A 21,233-nucleotide genomic window follows, 5' to 3' on the forward strand; every position below is an offset into this window, starting at 1 on the left:
TTTTATCCACTCTTAACAAATCCTTGTCTATTAATTGAGACAGCACTTAACAAAAGTAAAATGTTCATAAAAAGTTTTCCAACTGTGGCTGACTTATTAGTTTTAGAATGGTAATCAGTTGCTTGCACAATAAGAAGTGAAGATATAGCAGTCGACCGACACACACATCCATACAGAGACGAGATGTTTATTTTTAATTTAAATTCATGAGTTTCTTCTTTTGTGTTCAACATTTCTACAGTTTTTTTTGTTTTTTTAATAAAACAGCCATCAATTTATTGCTCTTAAGTTGAGTGAAATTAATTTAGAGTACAGTAATTAAAGTTTTACCGCCACAAACCAGAGCAACAGTGTGATTTATGGAGAGTTGGATGATAAGAGGAGTCAGAAAGGGTTTTTAATCCTCACACACCTTCTCCAGCTAGGGTCTGAAAGGCTGTTGGGCCGAGATGTTGTCTGCTGCTGCACCAGTAGATGGAGTAGTTTTGTAGGAAGACAGACGCTTCACCCGGTTCAAGCAGCTGCTGCACGGCACACGCGGGCACTCACACACACACACACACACACACACACACACACACACACACACACACACACACACACACACACACACACACACACACACACACACACACACACACACACACACACCACACACACAGTTGAGTAACAGTCGACAGGTGTCATGCAGAGTTTAGTGTGATGTACAAACATGACCCATCATAAAAACGCAGCGGCGCATGTTTTGGCAGCAGTCTGGAAATGACTGAGGACCAACGATGTTGTAAAAATGAAAGTCACTCTGATTAATCTAAATACCAAAATACCTTCAATTATGATTCAAGAAAACATTCACCTACATCTACAGATACCAACAGTTGGTATTGTTTTCTCTCAGGTGTTTGAAGTAAAAACAACTATAAACGTTTGCCAAGAAGTCCCACCCCCCCACCCCATTTTCCATATGTTATTGAAATCTCTTCGAATTCAGTGTAAAATCTACACTTAACAGCGGAAATGGACAAGTACTGTAAATTAACGGAGCACGTAAATCAATGTTTTTATTTTGTTGTTATATTATGTATCCTATTTGAGTATTTTGACAATAAAACCAATATTTAGCCACCCTGAACCTGCAAAAGTAACCAGATTACACCAATAATAAGATATCAAGACTTCCTGTTGCAAGTATGAATGGAATATGATTTTGTCTATTTCATATCAAGGGTAGTATCTTCAGATGCTGTTGCTATGGTAACAAACAAGTTTAAAAAGTGGGTAAAATGTTTACTGTACTGTAGAACTTTTACTTTTACTCAAGTAAAGAAAATAAATCAGTCCTTTTACTTTTTGTTTTCTTTTGCCTGTACTTCTACTTTAGGAATCAATATCATGGTCAATGTCTGTATTTTTGTATTGTTATTTGCTGTCATTGTTTTACAGATTAATTCGTCATATTAGTTTTGCTGTAACAATTTAATTTCCCAATGTTTAGACAAATAAAGGCATGTTTGATCAAGGGGTCTGCAACCTGTCGCTTTGGGTCACTTGTTGCTCTTCAGCTGTTCTTTAGTGGTGCCATGAAGCTTCCACAAAATCATTTTATTTATACAACAGTCATTTTAAGAAAGAAAGATTGGCTAAAGGATCCTAAAAAAAGGGCACAATAACTTTATAAACATGATCACAATCTCAACAAATGAGGAAAAAGAACTTAAAAACTGGAATGACTGGACATTCTGAAAGGAAAAAAGGCTTATAAATGAACAAAAACATACAAAACTGCTTTTAAAAATGGTTAAAACAAGTAAAATGTAAAAAATAATAATTGGCTAAACAATTCGGAATAAACAAGGTGAAACTGCTATATTCAGGTACAAAATTGGATTTTTAATTTCCTTTAACTTTATAAAACAATTATTTCAAGGACATTTTGGTTTAATACTTATTCTGCACAAGTGGTTTATGATTATTCTTCACTTCAGTGGAAGTTCATTCTCATATAAGAACAAATAGGTGCTGTGCTCAATTGCTGTGATGTGAGTATTTGTAAACCATTAGTCCAGTCTTGTGTAACAATCATAATAGATATCCGGTGGGAGGTAGGGTAGAGGAGGAGGGGGGTGGGGGTGGGGGGGCAGAAAGTCGTCATAACTGGCGGGTGAAACGAAGAAGAGGAAGTCCTCACAGGAAGCACAACATTATACTTTCACAGAAGCTGCAGAGACTCAGAGGAAACATCCGCAGCTTCCAGATCCTCCTCACCTTCACTGCACTGTGAACACATCAGGATCAGAATCAGACAAGGATCAGATCCCAGACCAGCAGCCCGTCTAAGGCCGCACCAGGGCCACAGTGACCCCCCCTCCAGAACCCGGAGGAGGGGGGGGTCTCACCTCTGTCACGTGGTTTCAAGTGACAGCAGGACGACACATGACGAGAGCAACCGTGAAAAACAAAAGTGTGGAGCTGCTGGACTTGTGGCGTGAGAGTCCGTCCTGAACATGAGGACCACTTCTCTCAATTAAAACTCGTTTCTGTTTTCACCATAATATTTTCAGCAGATGTTCGCCGAGCCGCGGCCCCTTTTCCAGCCCACCAAGTGGAAAATCAATCAGAGTCCGTGTCACTTGATCGGCTTTTCACAACATAACGCGGTGTCATTTGGAAGTTTTTTTTAAGTTGTTTTTATTTATTTTTTTAAAGGGAAATTCAATTTAAAGACGATCGTCAGATGCTCATTTGCATCTCCGCCGGTTTGGCACAAGCACCGTCGCCTCCATAAACTCCTTTGAGCTCAGAGCACCACTGTGAGAACTGAATAAATAAAATAGAATTAAGAAAAAGAAAAAGATGCGCGGTTCAAACTGAACGTGAAGTCTCCGGGCTCGACGGGCGACACTGATGCGCATCAGCCCGAGGACGCGCAGCGCCGCTGAAGCAACAGGCGGTGGAGGCGCAGTGGAAACCGGAGCTGCGCTCACGTTTAACGCTCAAACATCTTTTTTATACTCCCATTGCTTCTGGAAGTTGATATTTTATCCCGAGCGGAAGCAAAGCGCGCAGCGGGAAGCTTTTTACGCGCGGTAGATGTGAGAAAAAAGGGAAGAGGGCGGTCAAAGTGTGACGGCACACTGCGCGCCCCGCGCTGCTGCTGCTGCTGCTGCTGCAGTTGCCACCGCACGTCTCCCGCACTCTGCGCCGCTCACGCTGCGTCCCGCACGTGGTATCTGTCGCTCAAGTCCCGGTCCCGGGTCTCGGAAGCCCCCTCCACTGCATGCTCCAGGAACCCAGCGCGCACTTGATGCCCGCTTTGGTGATGCCATGCCCCGGAACCACGGCGGAGACGAAGGCGGCACCGGGCTCTGGATGAGGACGTCGCCGGGGCACCGAGCCGAGGGCTACGGCTTGAAGGATGTGGAGACCGGGCGGAGGATGATGAACAGCGCCGGAGACGGGCTGCTGTCCGCGGCCGGCTCCGACAACCTGCGGGGGAAGCAGGGCGCGCGGCTCAGCCTGCTGGGGAAGCCGCTTATCTACAGCGCGCAGAGCGGCCGCAGGAACGTGCGCTACCGGAGGCTGCAGAACTACCTGTACAACGTGCTGGAGAGACCCCGAGCCTGGGCCTTCATATACCATGCCTTCGTGTAAGTACCAGCTCCAGTTTTCAAGCTACACACCTGTTGATCATCCACACAAGCACACGCTCACTCGTTGTTTTTGCACCAGATGTGCGGTTTCCTTCTAAAAGCTTGTGTGCGTATTGAACCCACTTTGTCTCATCGTGTATCATCTGAGTCCATAACTGCCACATATGTGAAGGTGGAACACGTTGGACTCTCAGCTGTCACAGAAAACGCATCCAATTCTGCTTTTTCCATTCAGGAGACATTCAACATGCATAAAAACTGAGCTTTCACTGCACCTGTGAACCCCGAGCTCCCAGCTTTGGTCCATCGCTGGAGGTCAAAGGTTAAAGATCGGGCTCTTCAAACCTGTTGATCTCCTACATGCGACTGTTTGTTTATTGTGCGATCATTTCTGACAGGAAGGAAGTCGACACAGGTATACATCTGCAATGAGAAGAGGGGTTAAGGCATCCTACAGTTGGCAGTTTACAGAGTGGTACATTTTTTTCTTTTTGTTGTCAAAGCTGTCATGAGATCTGTGGTTTTTAAAGCGTGGAAGATGAGCAACCCCCCACCACACACATGCACACACACGACCCTCCCAGCACATGGCTGATTACCAGTCTAACTTCCTGCTTGACAATGCAAGATATTGCTCATGTCTGTATCTATGTCACATTTTGGACAATATAATGTAACTCAAAGTGCTTCACATGTAATTTGTGATTGGACATTGTCATATGTTCATTATTTGAAATATTGAATAAATCATGTAAGCAAAGAACTTAAAGGTTGCATAGGCAAAAGGCATCCCCCACCCCGACCTGCTCTGACCCCAGATGTTTCCTGTCGTGGCCCCCACGGGAGCCTCACTGCTTCAGACCGTGGCCATGGCTTGAAAATGTCCAAATGAAGACACATTAGCGGCAGCGTCTGGCTCGAGGCGCCTCAGATCAGCAGGAATGATGAACATGAGGGAGAATCAATGAAGGAAAGTGATGGTGGAATATGGAGCGCTGACGCGACGTCACACTGCTGGACGTCAGAGGTTCAGAGTGACGATGAAATTTCCTGGACTCGCTCAGCGGAGCTCATCGACCAGCGTTTCCCACGAGGCTTTTTCAGTCGCCGTTTAAATGTTATACAGGAGGCTGTGTTTATTAGTTTGTGTTTGTGTTTGTTGCCAGTTTGGGACACGTTTTGTGTGCAAACTCATTATCTTAGCGTGAGTCAGTTTTCTTTTTCTTTTTTTTATTTCATGGTTACTCTTAATTACTTTTCACATTTTTACAGCTTTACACTCCTAATGAGACAACAAATGAACAAGACAGGGTCACTTTTCACCTTCATGTCAATCAGGCATCATTGAAATCTTCACCCTGTTTTGCGGTTCACTTGGTTTCCTGCTGTGTGAGCACACCGCAGAGCCTCATCTACTGTAAGGTCTTTAACCTGTGTTACAAATTTTAACGAGATTCAAGTCCTTGAAAATACGTCGTCCTTTAAAGACGCTCTATGTAAATAACGCCACTTTTGCCCACTGGGTGACGGCAATGAGTCACATCCTCAGAGTTTCGGCAGTGTGCTCATTGAATTTTTCGTTCTGACTCATGATGATCTTTTCTGACTTGTGTTAATTTTGACTCTTGTAGATTCGACCCGACTCGTGTTCAAGTGTTCGGACTTGTGTTGAGTCAGTCTGAGTCATGTTAATTTGTTAAGACTCGTCTTCTGTTCTTGGTTTGAAAGCAGGTAAGTTGCTCTTCACACCATCTGGTGGTACAATGCGATTTTACAGAACTGATGTCCACTAGCGTTTTACGACTTCTTTGCTCATGATTTCTTGGTGTAACAACAGTTCGGGGGGGTTGATAGTTCATAGTTTGTGGTAAACCTATTGCTCTGTCCTGCTGACTTGGCTTGTTCCACTCCTGGTTAAATCTTGTGTATTTTTTTGCTGTTAATATACTGGAAACCTGAGAGGATGCTCTTATTGCTTTTTGTCTTCATCAGTATTATCTTTCATTCCGAGACACAGAAACAGATAAATGGCCTCCAAAGCAGCGCGTTCACTAAATGACCCAGCTTGACAGTATGGTTACCACCAGGACAGTAAGTTTATTCAAGGGGAGGTTTTTTTTTTTTGCGTCACTGGCCGATCGCGCTAACCCGCGTGTCTCTTTTGTGACGCTGTTTAGACTGAAGCAGTGACGGGTTTAAATTAGATGGCACGTCCAGCGATAAGCAGGCCACAAAGAAGTGTTGGTGATACATCTCAGATGAGCACACTTAAAGGTGTTTGATCATTAAAGTGGAGTTTTACAGAGCTATGGATGGCTTTACAAGTTACATGCAACTATATTTAGCCATCCTTGAATGCTGCTGTGTTCAGAACTCCCAACAAGTCCAGGGTCATATTCCTCATCTAAACTGTAAAAAGCATTTAACACCCACCAACTGTGGTTCAGGTGTTCGTTTTGTGGTGCGAGAGCAGTTTTCGTGGTGCCGGGTGTGTGAGTGAACGTATGCGTGCTTGCACAAACACATTATATAAAGGAAGCCCATCTACCTGTACTTGAAGTTTGAAGCTATAAAATAAAAAAAAATTAAAAAACAACAACAAAAAAACACCACTAAGTTGGACAAGAGGGGATTTATTTACAGGGCAGCTTTTTTTCCCACATGTCTCATTTCCTGGGGGTCCAACAGGAACATATAGAGGAAACACCGGCGTATCAGAGCAGTGACAACCACTTTGACATTTGAGTAGCAAAAAAAGACATTCTGATTTTTACAAACTTGATTTTTAACTTTTAAAATTGCTTACATGGACAACTTTGCTCAGGGATGTTGACTTGTGTCATGGGAAGAGTTAACCATATCAGTGTTGTTTCACACACTGAGGTTGGTGTCAGACTCGCACACAAGATGTACGTTGTCTTTTTGGTTTTGTTCGAGGTGCAACTAAGAGCCAGAGAGATTTGTATGTGGAAGTTGGAGGGAAACGTCTGCTTTTAGGCAGATGATGTTGTGCTTTTGACTCCATTGTAGGAGAAAGTGAAGCAGCCGTGATGCAGATCAACACCTCTGACGGACAGTGTGTGTTCACATTCCATCAGAGGTCAATTCAGGACCTGCTTGGAGAGATGAAATCTATCAGCTGGTCTGGGAACAGCTCAGGGTCCCTCCACAGCGCAGCTGGAGGAAGTGGCCTTTGGACAGTGACGTACCTTCTTCACTCCATTACCACAGTGACATTGTGTGGAGCAAAGACCTCAGGCCTTTAGAGATGTAGAGCGAGAAAGTTTGAGAAGAAAACAGTCAAATCGGACAAAAAAAACCGGAAAAAAAAACCTGTTGACTAATTTAAAGAGAACTGTTGATTTCCTTCTGTCAGCTCAACTGTTTGGCAGAAATGTCGACTCCAAAAAGTCTCATTTGCATATCTTATGAAAGTGTTGACTCACGTACGCCCACAGAGATCTGCGGCCTCTTTTCTCCTCGCCGACATTAGGACACATTTTCTTAGGTTTCTGTGACAGTATGTGAAGGCGTGGAGGTGGTCTGGCGGGGGGGCATGAGCCTGACCTCGGCTCTCTGCTTGCAGCGTGATGAATGCAGCCATGATGGTCAGTGGCCTTGAAGGTTGCGCGTTCCAGCCGAGTTACTTCTTCATCAGAAGTTGTATCCATTTGATGATCTTCAATTTCCACAACAGACGTAAAAAAAAACCCTAAAATTAAAATAAGCTTTACCTCCTCCCAGAGCCAAGGTGAGACCGGAGTGTCCTCGGGAAAGAGTGTTACTTGTTCTCTGCTCTGCGCTCAATCAGCTCAAGTATCGACTCCACCAGTCCCTAATACTCCACTCATGCCAGACGCCACAATATTCGGCAGGAAAATGATGAATTTGCATAATCTCAGTTGAGAACGAGTTGTTTTTCTCTCTGCCGCTGCTTTGTCATGTAAATCACAACGATCAGCACAATTTTTAAATACATTTCCACCAACTGTAGCTTTAAATGTTGTGTTGTTGTTTACTGTGATGTGCAAATGGAATCATTATTGCCGTGAGTGTTTGGTGGACAATTAGTAAAACAATGTGGATCAGAACAAATTTGAATAAATTACAAATCTGTTTTGGCCCCACGTTTACCTTTTATGTCAATGTTTTAGGGCAACGCTGAAGTGGAAGAGGCGACTGGGTGAATACAAAGTTAAAAAGTGTTTTCTTTTACTTCCAGGGTGTTTCACTTTGAGAAATAGAAGCATAGAAACATAAAACAAACGCGTGAAGAACAAGAACGGTCACCACATGTGTTTGTGGGACCAAGTTGGCATTGCGAGCATGTTAGCTGTCAGGCGAGTAAGCGTATGAGCTGTCGGGTACCAACATCACAGATGAACTACGACTCAAATCAGTGCACTCACCCTCGTTGTTTCTGGACACTTGCTGAAGTGTGTGAGCAGGCCGCTGACCGCGGCCTCCGGGGGAACTGACGGCTCACCGTGGAGCTCCAGTATGTCCACAACAGAGGATGTAGCTTACCGATCCAGGAGCCTCTGTGTCTGAAAATCGTATCGATCGGTCCTTGGATGATGACAAATCATCCCTGAAAATCTCATACAACATGCAAACAATGAATAAAGAAATATACGCAGCCAAAAGCATAACCTTCTCCACCGAGTTTTGTTGGCGAGGGTAATGAAGATTGGAACTGTATAAAATGTTTTAAAGGCATGGTTGAAAACTAGAAAATGTTGGATATTGTGGGGTGATCTTAGCTGCTGATGTAAGTTTTCATGTAGTGTGTTTTGTTGGGAAATTAAAAACCATAACAGTAAATGTGAAGGCAAAAGGGTAGTAGATGATAACAAGTACTTAATCCAAACTTCCTCCCTTGCCAAGCCATGCTATTTCCTCGCCATGACCTTGTTCTTATTGCCCCCTTTCTCATTCTCATTTTTTTTTTTGGGGGGGGGATTTCTCTCAAAACACATAAGTACTGCAATGGCGAGGGCTACGTTTACGTTTATGTTTAGGATGTTTTATTCTTGTGCAATCTATTTTTATTGCACACTCACGTCGGCTTGCATTTTCATTGTACAATCTGCAAACAGAAAACGTCATGTGAGGTAGGAGCGTTAATAAGGGGACTTCCAAGGAAGAAAGAAGTGGTCCTGTGGTGTGAATGGATGTAACTTTCGATGGAACCAAATTTTTTGGGGGGAGCATTCAGCAACAACGCCAGCTTTTATTTCGTAGATTAGTGTTATAATTCACAAAGCTGCAGTTGGTCACGTAACTCAACTATTCGGTGCTGATTTTCTCAGTTTTTTTTCTGCAGTTCGTATTATATTCCTATTATGGAGTATTGCAGATATTATTCATCTTGCTTCGCTACTGCTATGATCAAAATATAGTAAACCTGCTGCTATTTGGACCTTTTTTTTTTTAAAGAATTAACAGCTATTTGTGCTTTTAAGGTAAAAGAAAAGTATAAATTGTGTTTTTGCATATGTTGCGCTGAGCTAAAATACTGAGTGTTGTGCTAAAATTATGACAACGTGGATATAAAAAAAAAATCACAAATTCATTTGTAAAAGCAAGTTTCTTTACCGTTTGAGCTCCAATGTTTTTGCCACACAGAACTCGCTCTTTTCCCCTCTCATCTAAATCATCTGATAGCTTAATAAATGCACGTATTGCACATCTACTCCTTTTAAATTGGGTAACATCTCAGTTTTTGCCATTGAACAAATGTATTCCGATGTACGAACATGACATTTTATGAACAACATTCAGGTACATGGGGTGCATGTGCACTTTTCTGCAGAATCGGTATGGTTGACACTAATTTGAGTCGGTGAAGTTTAATTTCATCATCCACTGCTTTCAGTAGGCAAACGAGGGAGAAAAAAAAAGCCCAACCCTTGCCTTTTCCTTCTTGGTCTGGTCGCATTAGGAACAGGTCAGAGGAGAAACTGTGCTGAGCAGGCGGCCTGGCAGCTCCAGCTCTCCTCTGTCTGACATTCCCTCGCTGGATTCTTGCTCACAGAGACATTTCACCTTCAACTCGCACACTTTCAGACCCCCTGAGGCACAAATTACTTCTTGAAAATCGCAAAAGAGAACATCGGGGTCAACCTCATCATGTGCATTAGGTTTGTATTTAGTAGATGTTGGAGAGTTAATATTCACATTTGAATGTGCAGTTTCTATCCTGACCAAGCCAAGTGAACAACATATTTTGAAACTGTTGTTTTTGTGGGCTCATTCACCGAGTTCAGGTTCCTTGTTTATTTATTTGATGCGATAACACACCTTTTATACACATTTCACCAGAAAATAGAGCAAACCACAAAAACATCCTGAAGGTACTTAGAGATCGGAAATCAGGAGACAAAGGAGGGAGGAAAGATTTATCCAACAAAAGTAAAGAACCATGAAATCTTAAAATAGAGGCTTGAATGAAAAGTATAAAGTACATTAAATTAATTAATAAATGGTCATATAAATCATATAGATACAAATAGAATGAATATATGAACAAGTAGTTATAAGATATATGTTCAATTCATAAGGAAGAATCTAAAAAATAAAAATGAATGTGTACATTATACATGAAATGACAACCAAATTAATTAATTAAACAAAAACAAAAGAATTGAAGTAAAACCATAAATATACCCAAAACAAGCAACGCAATACATAAAAAAAAAAAAAATACATATTTTATACAAAATTGAAAACAAAGTTAATAAATGTGTGTGTGATATATAACAATTCCATTGATATTGTATGAACAAAATATATATGAATAATGAATACATTGATACAGGTATCAATGTATTCATTGAGTTCACAAAACATGTATGAAGTCAAGTAAAATGTAACCTTAAAAAATTAAAGGAAGTCAAAAACTATAAAGGGTACATAAAATGAAACCTAAATAATCAGAAATGAAAAGGAATTCAACAAAAATATTCACAATACACAAATACATGAAAGATACTGGAAATTAATATGAATGGAAAAACAAACAAATAATTACATAGAATGACTGAATAATAGCAGAAACGAAGATGCTGTCGAGACACAAACCAATTAGAATGTCTGGCTGAATAAACAAAAGTGTTCAATTTAAGCAAATTATTGTTCTTTTTTTTTTCCAGGTGGTTCAATGTTTGCTTTAATAATTAAAAACCGGTTCAGATGGAAATGGAAATATGTGTGTTGATGGTGTGAGTCACTGGAGTACATCCATGGAAACACATTTTTAAGTAAATGTCAAACTCTTCTGAGAGGTTTTTTTTTTTTTTTTTTTTTTTTTTTTTTATTTGAGCTCTTTGGTAGTATAAATAGTTTTAATTTGTCCCACATTGTTCTTGAAAAGTGTATTTAATTCCCCTGCTGTCCTGTCTCCTGTACAGTGTATGCGGCTGCTTGCATGCGCATATATTTTTATCCGTCCGCCCCACATGTGTGACGGGAGCAGCACTGAGCCGCTCTTTGTGCAGCGCTGACTTGTGCCTGGGGTCCCTGCCTGCCCTCCTTCCTGCTCGCACACACACATACACAGTGCTGCCATTCATCTCACCTCTGGATTAACAAGCTCTGATCCTCACAAGTATGTTCGGGGCAGGAAAATGTTTGGGGGGGGGGGTTTCAGCACCGCGCCAGCCCAGGTTTGTGAGCTGGCACGGCGGAGTGAACGTGAGGGGGGCGGGGGGGCACCGGGTGGTGACATGAACTCACTGCTCTCACTTGTTAAATATCTATCAGTGGCTTTATTGTTGGGAATACTCCTTTTCGCGGGCCGCAGTAAAGGATGCCGGCTCATCCTGAAAGCCAGTGTTTGACGGGCGTTATTGGGCACGCCAAGCCAACAGACACAATAAAACGTTTAGTAGACATCTGAGTGAGGAATCAGACGCGGCTCCGAGTCCTGCTGCTGTACTGAATTACACTCTGAGCCGTCGTTTATGGCGCACGCGTCGAGATTCTGTCACTGAGAAATAGCCCTTTTTCCTTCGGGCTCCCTTGTCGCTGTCTGCTGGAGAGCTTTATGCCTCCGCCGTGGAAAACGTCCGTAGGGGGATTCATGGTATCTGCACACGTTTCCTTCACATCCAAGGCCGAATCTTCAGGTTTCTATAGACCATTCATCTATAGAATTTCTTCTTCTGAGAAGTGTCGGCTGGCTGAGCGAGTGAAGCTTCACTGAAAAATATGATCAGCAGATATCAGCAGAGACCCTCGGGTCCTGTTGAACCACAACTAGTTCAAGTGAAAATGGAAAACTTGTGTTGTGTTTTTTGGTGTCAGTTGAAATGACAATGCAACTTTTTGAAAATGGCTCCCCAAGGTGGAACTTTTTGAAAACACTTGAACTCTGTCTCAGTGTAGATGGGGTAAAACAACTTTTCTGAAGCGCAGCTGGTAAATTGTTCTTTTGCACATGCACGAGTAGAATCTCAACAGTGTTTCCCTCCAGAGGGTCATGTCTCCTCGTCCATATTCTCCTGGGACTCCGTAGTTTTATAGTTGAGTCACTCATAATGATGGAGTAAAACTGTGGAACTCTTTAAGTGTGGAATTTAAATGTTGTTCAAGTGTTTGCAAATTTAAGAAAATGTACAAAAAGAAAATTCTGAGAGACTATGAAAAGAATTGAAAAAAATTGACTGTAACTGTAGAACATGTAAGACAAAAGGATGCTGTTTTTGTTATGTTCTGTGACCTGGTGAGGAGTCGGGGTGGAATGATGGGGAATCGAATTTATTTGATTTTGTTGTAAAGTGCTAATAGGAACAGATAACACAATATTAATCTTCTCTCTGTTCCTTTTTGTTCATGTATGGATGACAAATTTATATATATATATATATACTGTATATATATAGTGAAATGGCATGACATAACATGAACAAACAAATAAATAAATAAATAATAGCAACATAGTCATCTGTCCATACGAATGTCCGTGCACATGCCATTGTTAATGTTTATAATATATTGTTTCTCCATGTTCTACATCGTTGTCTAACACGTTTCTGTGTAAATCAACATAGTTTTCAAATCTTTGCTGAGGAAACGCAACACTTTTCTGAAATGAAAATGGAGAAATTATACGTTTTCACTCAGTGTGCAAGAACAACTATTCTGGATGGAAAATGAAACGAGTTTGTGGTGTGACTCTGTGTAACTTTAATGTGGAGGTTTGACTGAAGGAGCGTTCATCCAGACGGTTTCTGTGACGCAAGAGAGACTTCAGCAGCACAGAAGTCACAACTCGCGGATTAAAACCACGACATGAAGTCAAATAATACAAAAACCAACAACACAAAATCCGATCCATTCGACCGTTGTGTAGCTGCGTAGTATAGCTGCAGAATATATAAATAAGAGTAAACACTTGTGTTCACCGCGGTTAAATGTATGAAAATGTGCAAACTCTGCGAAATCCTTTGCATCAACAGTTTGTACAAGGATTGATGCAAATTAGCTTCAGACTGGCTCGACCTATTTGTGTTCTGTGACAAAAGTTGGTTGAAAATTGTTGTTTGCACACTTCTTCCGTGCAAACATGGGGTGCAGAAGTTGGCCAGACTGCAGATAAGATCAGCAAGTGGCTGAGGCGCCGTCTTCAGCCGTGCTGTGGGCTCGTGTCGTGTTGTTCAAAGTCACAAAGTTTCATTTGTGAAAAGTGTGACTGTCTTGAACGCTCGTCTTCAAAACAGGAAGAAACAGCACGTCGGCCTGGGTCTATTTTGGGCTGCGTATGAACACGCATGTTGAGCATGTAGTGAGTGTATACAGCAGCGGGGAACCTGTCCTGATGTCAGAGCTGCACAGCGACTCGGATAATAGTTTTCGGAAAACAATGGCTCAGAGATCCATCACGCTTTCACTGCGCAGCAGCACTTTGTCAGCAGGATGGAATCACTGTTTGTTTTGGTGTTCTCGATGACAATGAGAAAACTTTACTGTAGAATATCAGGCGCTCAAACCATTCACAGTCAATAAAAGAGTTCGAGTTCAGAGCCGTGTCCCCTCGATGTGCTTTCAGTCCCACACAAATAAAAATATACACTGATCAGCCAAATCATTATGGCTTTGTGATATTTCCTGACTTCTGGAGGCCTCCACAGGACCGCTGGAGATGTTTCTGTGGTATCCACTCCTGAAAGACACCAGCAGAGTTTCTCTGCACTGTTTGAGTGGAGCGAGGCCTGTAAACAGTCTGTGGAGGTGGTCTCAGGGTCTACGGAGAGGTGGTCTCAGGGTCTATGGAGAGGTGGTCTCAGGGTCTACGGAGAGGGGGTCTCAGGCCCCGTTTACACCACAACGTTTCAAGTGACCACTCCTAATCCGTAGTTAGTATGCCAGGCCACGGGAGGGTGCTGTCGCTTATTTTTGTAATGAAACCATGCAGACCTGTGTGCAGAAAATAATGCGCTATACATGTGAACAAAATCGAGAAAACCCGACATCCATATGGATTGATGACGAATGATATCGGGGGATAGTCTCAACAATTAAACTACCGATGATAAAACTAGAATATGGACCGAGTTGTACCGCTACATGTACGCCATGTTTATTTACAGGTGCATGAGCAGAAGGAACTGTTTTGTTTTTTTTTAAACCTGAAAATGCAGGAGAACAGTTTTAATTTCTTGTCAAATCTGTGTGAAATCAGTGAATTCAGTGAAAACGGAGATTCTGTGTTGGTGGATCACAGCTGACAGAGATGATCTGCGGCAGGTTTCAGGTTTCACACCAGCGTTTGCTCAGAGGGAGTTTCCCTGGCTCTGTTTCCAGAGATATCCATTCTGTCAACACAAAGAGGGCCGACTGTCGCTCTGAACACGCCCGCACACAGGCATTGTGGGTATTGTGCTTCAGGTAAGAGCGACATCATTTACCTAAATAGCACCTGTTTGCCTCACATGATGGGCTGCCGCATCAGCCCACAGAGACGACCATCAGTCTGTTCTGCTTTAAGAGCTCCAAGTCTGTTCTGTTAAATTTTTTTCTTTTAACATTTGTTCACTCAGGTAATCTTGTTTGGATCAAGGAGGGATTTTCTGAACCCCCCCCCCCCTTTTAGGTGTACTTTGGCTCCTGTTGAGGTTTCTGACCCGTGCAGGAGGCGGACATCTTTAAAACCGAAGTCCCGAGTGAGCATTGTTCCTCCCTGTCACCTTTCGATTTGTAATGTTCCTGTGATACTTTTTGGGCCCGGCGTTTGAGAGGCTGTGATCTGTGTAACAAAGTACAGATCGAGTCAGTGGTTTCTAACCCAGGGAAGTCTCCTTCGGGATGTGTCACAAATCAGAGGGGGTCTGAGTTGGTTAAAATGAGATTCATCCATGTCTGAAAACCAGAATAAAACACATCGTAGCAACCCTGGAAAACTGGCCAGTGCTTTCATTTGGAAGGGTCCTACATGTCCACAAGTCTTAGCTTCAATATTTTTTGAATATTATAAAGCAGGGATAGTTGTTATCCACCATCCTTGGAAGAACAATTATGAGAGTCCAAGTAAAGAGACGATAATCACTGCAAATGTGACCTACACTGTAAGAAAAGCTATTATTTTCATTTTCTGGTGTCATTCTGTCGACTCGTCTCATTTACCGCCTCACCCGCAGTGATTTTGCAGCATTTCTTCCCTCTTACATGTAATCTCCACCTGAACCATCACCTGAGTGGTGTGCGAATGCTGAACGTGCATCACTTCATATCCTCTCAGCCAATTCTTCCCTCTTCTCTTCCGTCAGATCTGTTTGTTTGCCCTCAAAGTGCTTCTGCTCGCACTCAGAGAGGCTGCAGAGAGGACCCCTCACAGCCTCCCTCTCCCTCTTTAGCCAGCTTTTCTTTGCGTGTGATCTTTTGAGTATAAATCTCATATGTGATGATACTTGCCTCGAAGGGCAAGCTGCAGAGGAGGCTGGCCTTCTATGAGGACTTGTCTCCTCTCCTGTATTGTCTCAGTGAACATGTGTACGTGGCTATAGAGCTCCATCACAAACAGAATTTGTTAATTCTTTACAGTCCTTGAACCAGGATGTCAGTCTCACCTTCCCTTTTCTAACCCTAACCTCATTGACTGACATTCATGAAACAAATTCTCAAATTTTCCCCAATTGGGACTCTCTTTTTCAAAAGTCGTCATCATTTGAATGTTTAAACAGAGTTTGATCCCGGCAGATGGTGACATGCATGCACGCACACACACACACACGCCAGAAGCCCATCAAAACGTCTGAGAAAATCCCAAAGTGAAATATGCAATTTTAAGTGCTTTCATGTTGCCATGGCAACAGATGCTGCCTTCCAGAGCTCACTGGAGACTGGGACAAAGAATACGAGAGGAAGAGAGAGATGCCCCGGGTGGGTTTTTAGTAAGCAAAGGAAAATAAACAAGAGGGAATGGTCCTGCCTGTGTGTACTCCACTGTCATGGGCTGACGGCGTGCCCCCTCACCCAGCTGACCACGCGGCCCCCCGCTGTGCCACCATATCCAACAGTTAGTCATGGCCGAGCTGCTGCTCTGCTGTGCTATATTTAGACACAGATCAACTGGTTTGGCGTTCATGGTCTGCGGGTCTGCCCTGTCCCCTGTGGCAAACATGCAGCTCACCTAAAATACCCCCGCTGACCACTCAGATGCCCCCTATACATGTCCAACAGGGCTCCCAATAGATCACTGCATTCTTCTAAAACAGGGATCAACTTCACATGTCTTTGGAGAAAAAGTTTTTATTCTCCTTTAGAAGAAATTGTTCACTTCAGAGGCTCAATCTTAGAATTTCTTTTTTTATTTATTTTTTTCTGACGATAAAAGCGTAATTTGCTCCTGTTATAAACAAAAACATGAAATAACACTGACAATGTGTACATCAGGTCTCAAAACCACATGAAATGTATCTTTTCTCACACCTCCGTTCTTTGTGCCCCGTCATCTCCCCCATATCCAACCATCTCCACGTCCTTCATCACTACGACATGGGTCGTCCTCCTCTCCATCTCCTCTGATTTGATTTCTAAACTCTTCAAGCAGCTGTTCCTCTCATCTCTCCATGTTGAATCCATCCAGTTAAATGAACATCTCGGCGTCGTCATCCTCCTGTCTTTTACTCAGAGGTTCCGTCTGCAACCTCTGAGCAATCTCTGCTGTTGTGTAAAATATCGCTTTCCATATTATGACCTCTTGGGGAACATTCACTTGACTGAAATGCTCTGAAATTGCTCGAATTGTTACATAAATAAAATGGCACGTCAGATGGACCCAGAGCCTGAGGAGAAAGACACATGGTTAAATATAGCTTCTCCATGCCTGACTGTTAGTGTGACGTAGGCAGTCTGCATGCGGCAGCACCCATAATATGTTTGTAGTATGCATACTCATCCTGCACAAGGACAAAGGATTTACCTCCACCAACCTCCCGTTGGGGCAATGGCAGCTCTTCAGGGGGATTTTTTGGGGGGAGGGTCTCCCTCCGGGCACCACGCTTGGCACGAGGCTGGTGATGTTGTGTCGTAGTGGATGAGGGGCCAGAGGCCCTCTGACCTCCATGTCTTACCCGCTGGGGCAACAGTGCAGCTGTGTTGACAGTGTGTCCCTCAACTCTTCCGCCATTGTGGAGAGAGAAATGAAAGTAGCAAGAGAAACCTCAGAAAGAAAACTCATGAGGAAGAGATTTTTTTTTTTTTCATGGCGGGTTCGCTGGTTCCTGTTTCTAGTTGTGTTTCTCTTCATTGACGGCTGGATCATTAGGATTTGCACCAAAATATAATAACCTCTAAATATATCGTAGAAGTGGGTTTTCCCTTTATAGCGTGACAGAAAAATGACCTTAATGTATGTGAGCTATTTCACTCCTTCACCCGGACTTTTTCTTTTTTGTGTTTAAAACTGTGTCTTTATATTCTCAGTGTTCAAGTTCTGATGTTCAAACACTGTGGAAGCAAATTCTGTCATTTTCTGAATAAATTATAAAAGTTATAAAATGGGTTAGGGTTAGGATAAATTGCTCAGTCATCCATCCATCCATCCATCCATCCAAAACATGACTGAAGCCATTTGTTGGGACCATTTGAAGACTTGACATGTTTATATCTCTCTTCCCACTGCTCAGATTATTTCACACGTTGTTTCCATGTCCTGTTGTCACATGTTTTTTTCTTTCTGCTGTGATGTAATAGGAAGTGACCTGTTTTGTTGTTTGTTGGCCTTGAGTTCATGTCATGGGGGCGTGAGTGGGTCAAGCCTCGTCATCATATAATAACCTCTGTTATTTAAACTTCATGAACATGGACATGTGTTAAAAAGTCTTCTGATGACTCCTCTTCTGCCCAATTCAACAGGACTAATAGTTTATAGTAACTACATTCAGCGTTTTCTTACATTAATATTGGGCAGAGTTGACTTACATATTAGGTATATGGCATATGCTTCATGCGACAAATCCTGCTCTCTCTATTTAAGCAGGGCAGATTGCTTTATCATCACAAGAAGTTAGCTGTAAAATTTGTTTTTTGAGAATCTTTGAGATCGTCGCTTCTCTCAGGTGGTGTTTCATGCCTACGAGCGCCGGCGTGAGTGGCCAATGCATTTCTGGTTCTCCAGTTGAGACAAGGAAGCTGCGTTTGTCGGCCACAGCTTTGACCTCCTTCCTCCGGCTCGCTGAGCCATCGAGAGACGCCCTGGAAGCAGAGATCCGAGGCTCGCAGCCCGATGTCGCCTCGCGTTTGTCCACAGAAATCAGACGCTGCGCGGCGGCGAAGTCAGCGAGGTTGGAGGACCGAGGTTAAAGTGCTGAGGTACGAGTGAAGTGTGGGAGTGTTTTTAACCATTACATTGCTCTGTTAGCACTTTCTTGGAGCCGAGTTGTCAGAACACATTAGTGGTAAGTTTGCTCCCGAGGTCACCGCAGGCAACGTCCTCTGTCATCTGGATAGAGAGAGAGCTGTGTGTGTGTGTGTGTGTGTGTGTGTGTGTGTGTGTGTGTGTGTGTGTGTGTGTGTGTGTGTGTGTGTGTGTGTGTGTGTGTGTGTGTGTGTGTGTGTGTGTGTGTGTCGGGGATGGGAGCAGAGATCGCACACATGCAGCTGACATGAAGAGGTCTTCATGTGCCTTTTCTTATTTTTTTTAAATTCCTCTGGCCTGGTGGGGAGTGCGGCAGTTTTTTTTTTCTTTTTGCTCAGGAGTGTTATGTCAGCTCTTCCTGCTGCAGCAATCCTGCCTTTCATCACGATATCGCATGTCGAGTTTATTCAAACCGGGAGTACACACATCAACATTTTAGCCAAAACTGTGACTCAAAATTAATCACAAACATTACAACAATGAGCCAGCTAATTTTAATATTATAGGCAGATATGGAAGCGCTGTAAGTAATTGGCAACACATGTTTTGAGTTTCCATCATAATGTGGGACAGACAATTATAGAGCTTCGAAGCTGAAGCTCAAATCATTCTGCAGGTGTGTCAGAAACGGCACTATATTTTAAAAATATACCACAGAGAAGAAAAATAATAATGTCCATTATTACAAACACAAATGGGAACATTTATCATGCGGAACAACAGGTGCACATAAAACGCACAATTTGCAGCTGAATGCTAATCTCACGCGCTCTTTTGATGTCGCTGGAAAAATGGAAATGGCTGAGTTGATACCATACGTATAAACTTTCAGCTCCCAGAGCTGAAGTATTTTCTCAATTCTCCTGAGTCAGCTTGAAATTATAGAAAAAAAATTAGCAAGGGTCATGGGTCTTGCTCAGGGTCCCACAATGTTGACATGTCCGCCAATGGACTCGAACCTGTGAATTTCTGATCCCAAGTCTTCTCTCGCCCCTACGCCACCAGCACAGAGCTGCTCTCCACTAAGATGTCCCAGCTTTTAAGCAGGGTTCCCTTCATGTCTCCAGAACCACTAAAATCACAGACAAGTCTGTTGTCAGCATCTGAGGGAAGTAGAAGTTCACTGGTTTCTCTTTTGGACCCTCTGATTGTTTGTATGTTCGTGATCATGCAGCATGTTCAGGTCCTCTGTGGTGAACGGACCACGTGAGTGAAGTGATACTATCATCACGTCTTTGTCCCAGCTGAAGTTCAGCCTCTGCTTTAAAAAGTGGTCTGTGTGTGGTTTTGACCAGCTGTTCTGTCATATTCAATCAGCTGCACGTCAGTGGCTCCCAACCTTTTGTCTCTGATTTTCCTCACATTGACCCTCTTTGATCTGTGAACCACTGAATCATCCCGGTGGAGACAAATAAACAACGGTGCATTATGGACCATAGGGAGGTGTATTATTCAGTTTTTTCTTTGATGTGTGGAGCATTAATTTGATCACCTTGAGCCTTGGACTCCGTCTCTGATGTATATTGAGATTGATGTGACAGTTTTCTACTGTGACGAGCTGCAGTTAGGAAGCTCAACAATATTTCACATGACATTAAAGTTTCTCAACTGAACTGAAGCAGGGCCAGAAGACTTGCTCTCACATTTGGGTGTGAATTGCTTGATTTGCAGAGCATGCATGACAACCCTTCAATTCAGATCCCTCAGATTCCCCAACAGTGGAGTAAATGTCGCTTACAGTCCCGACGCACGTCCGTTAGGCCGACACTGAGCTGCTGATCATGTCTTCCTGTCGCCGTAGCGCTCGGCTCAGGAAGGGTCTCATCTTCTCAAAGCGAGCTCGGCCCTGCGGCGTGCCCGCTTGAGCGTTTCGGAAGAGGGAGCGGTCAGATTTGGGGACTCAAGCTGAGCAGGAACACACAACAGCTGCTTGTTGGAATAACAAGAGTGACTGCACCACATGGGTCATATTACCTCCGGGCTTTTAATAGAGCAGCTTCACTGCAGAAGGAGAAAAGATTAGTATGGAGTACAGTAGCCCGATCACATATCGCAGATGAAAGCACTTTTAAGAGGCGTGTTGACAGAGGAAAGCGTTGCCTTCACTGTGAGAGGATTTGACTGCTGCAGCTCAGGGGCTGAATGCTTCCACTGGTACAAACGCTACAACAGTCTCAAATCCACAGATGTGTCCTCTGTTTCCAAGACAACCGAAGATCTGACAGGTGTAGCATCACATATCCCAGGATTCATAGCACCATATTCCTGACTAATGCATAAATCTTACCTCTACCTATTGTTCGGTTATGCAAACCAAACATAAATATATTTGATATTAGTGCTGAGTAACGTTCATGTTGATTTGAACGGATGGAAACGGAATGTATTGTTCTTTGTTTCAGAGTCATTGATACGATGTTTGTCTGCTCTGGTTTGCAGTGCACAATGTGGTTCTGTTGTATTGAAGAGTGTGTCATCAAGAACATAGCAGGGTGAACCTGAGTAAGATGTAAGAGCTCAAACTTCAAATGTTTTGCATGACAAGTGTCGTATGGATGTGATTGATTGATTGATTGGAGTCTTACATTGTAAATGTCTCTAAGCGGAGGCAGTGGTCTGGTGGAGATACTCATAGTGAACTTCCCAAGGAAAGTCTGCTTTTTCACACCCGGTGAGTTAAATAAATTATGGAGGAGTGATTTTTTTTTTCCCTCAAGGTGTTT

The 21,233-nt window shown here is 43.0% G+C and overlaps 1 protein-coding gene across 1 annotated transcript in view; it reads left to right on the plus strand.

The window, feature by feature from the left end:
* Positions 1-3,324: 3,324 nt before the first annotated feature.
* The window catches only part of kcnq5b (potassium voltage-gated channel, KQT-like subfamily, member 5b), a gene marked incomplete at its 5' end in the record, with an annotated part of 96,610 nt that continues 78,701 nt past the window's right edge, over positions 3,325-21,233 (plus strand). The window contains one exon of the mRNA XM_080494309.1: positions 3,325-3,647. Within this exon, the coding sequence (XP_080350435.1) occupies positions 3,325-3,647 (323 nt within the window). The remainder of the gene's footprint in view (positions 3,648-21,233) is intronic.

The sequence above is a fragment of the Blennius ocellaris genome (assembly GCF_963422515.1).
Source record: "Blennius ocellaris genome assembly, chromosome: 3".
In the NCBI taxonomy this organism is placed as follows: Eukaryota; Metazoa; Chordata; class Actinopteri; order Blenniiformes; family Blenniidae; genus Blennius; species Blennius ocellaris.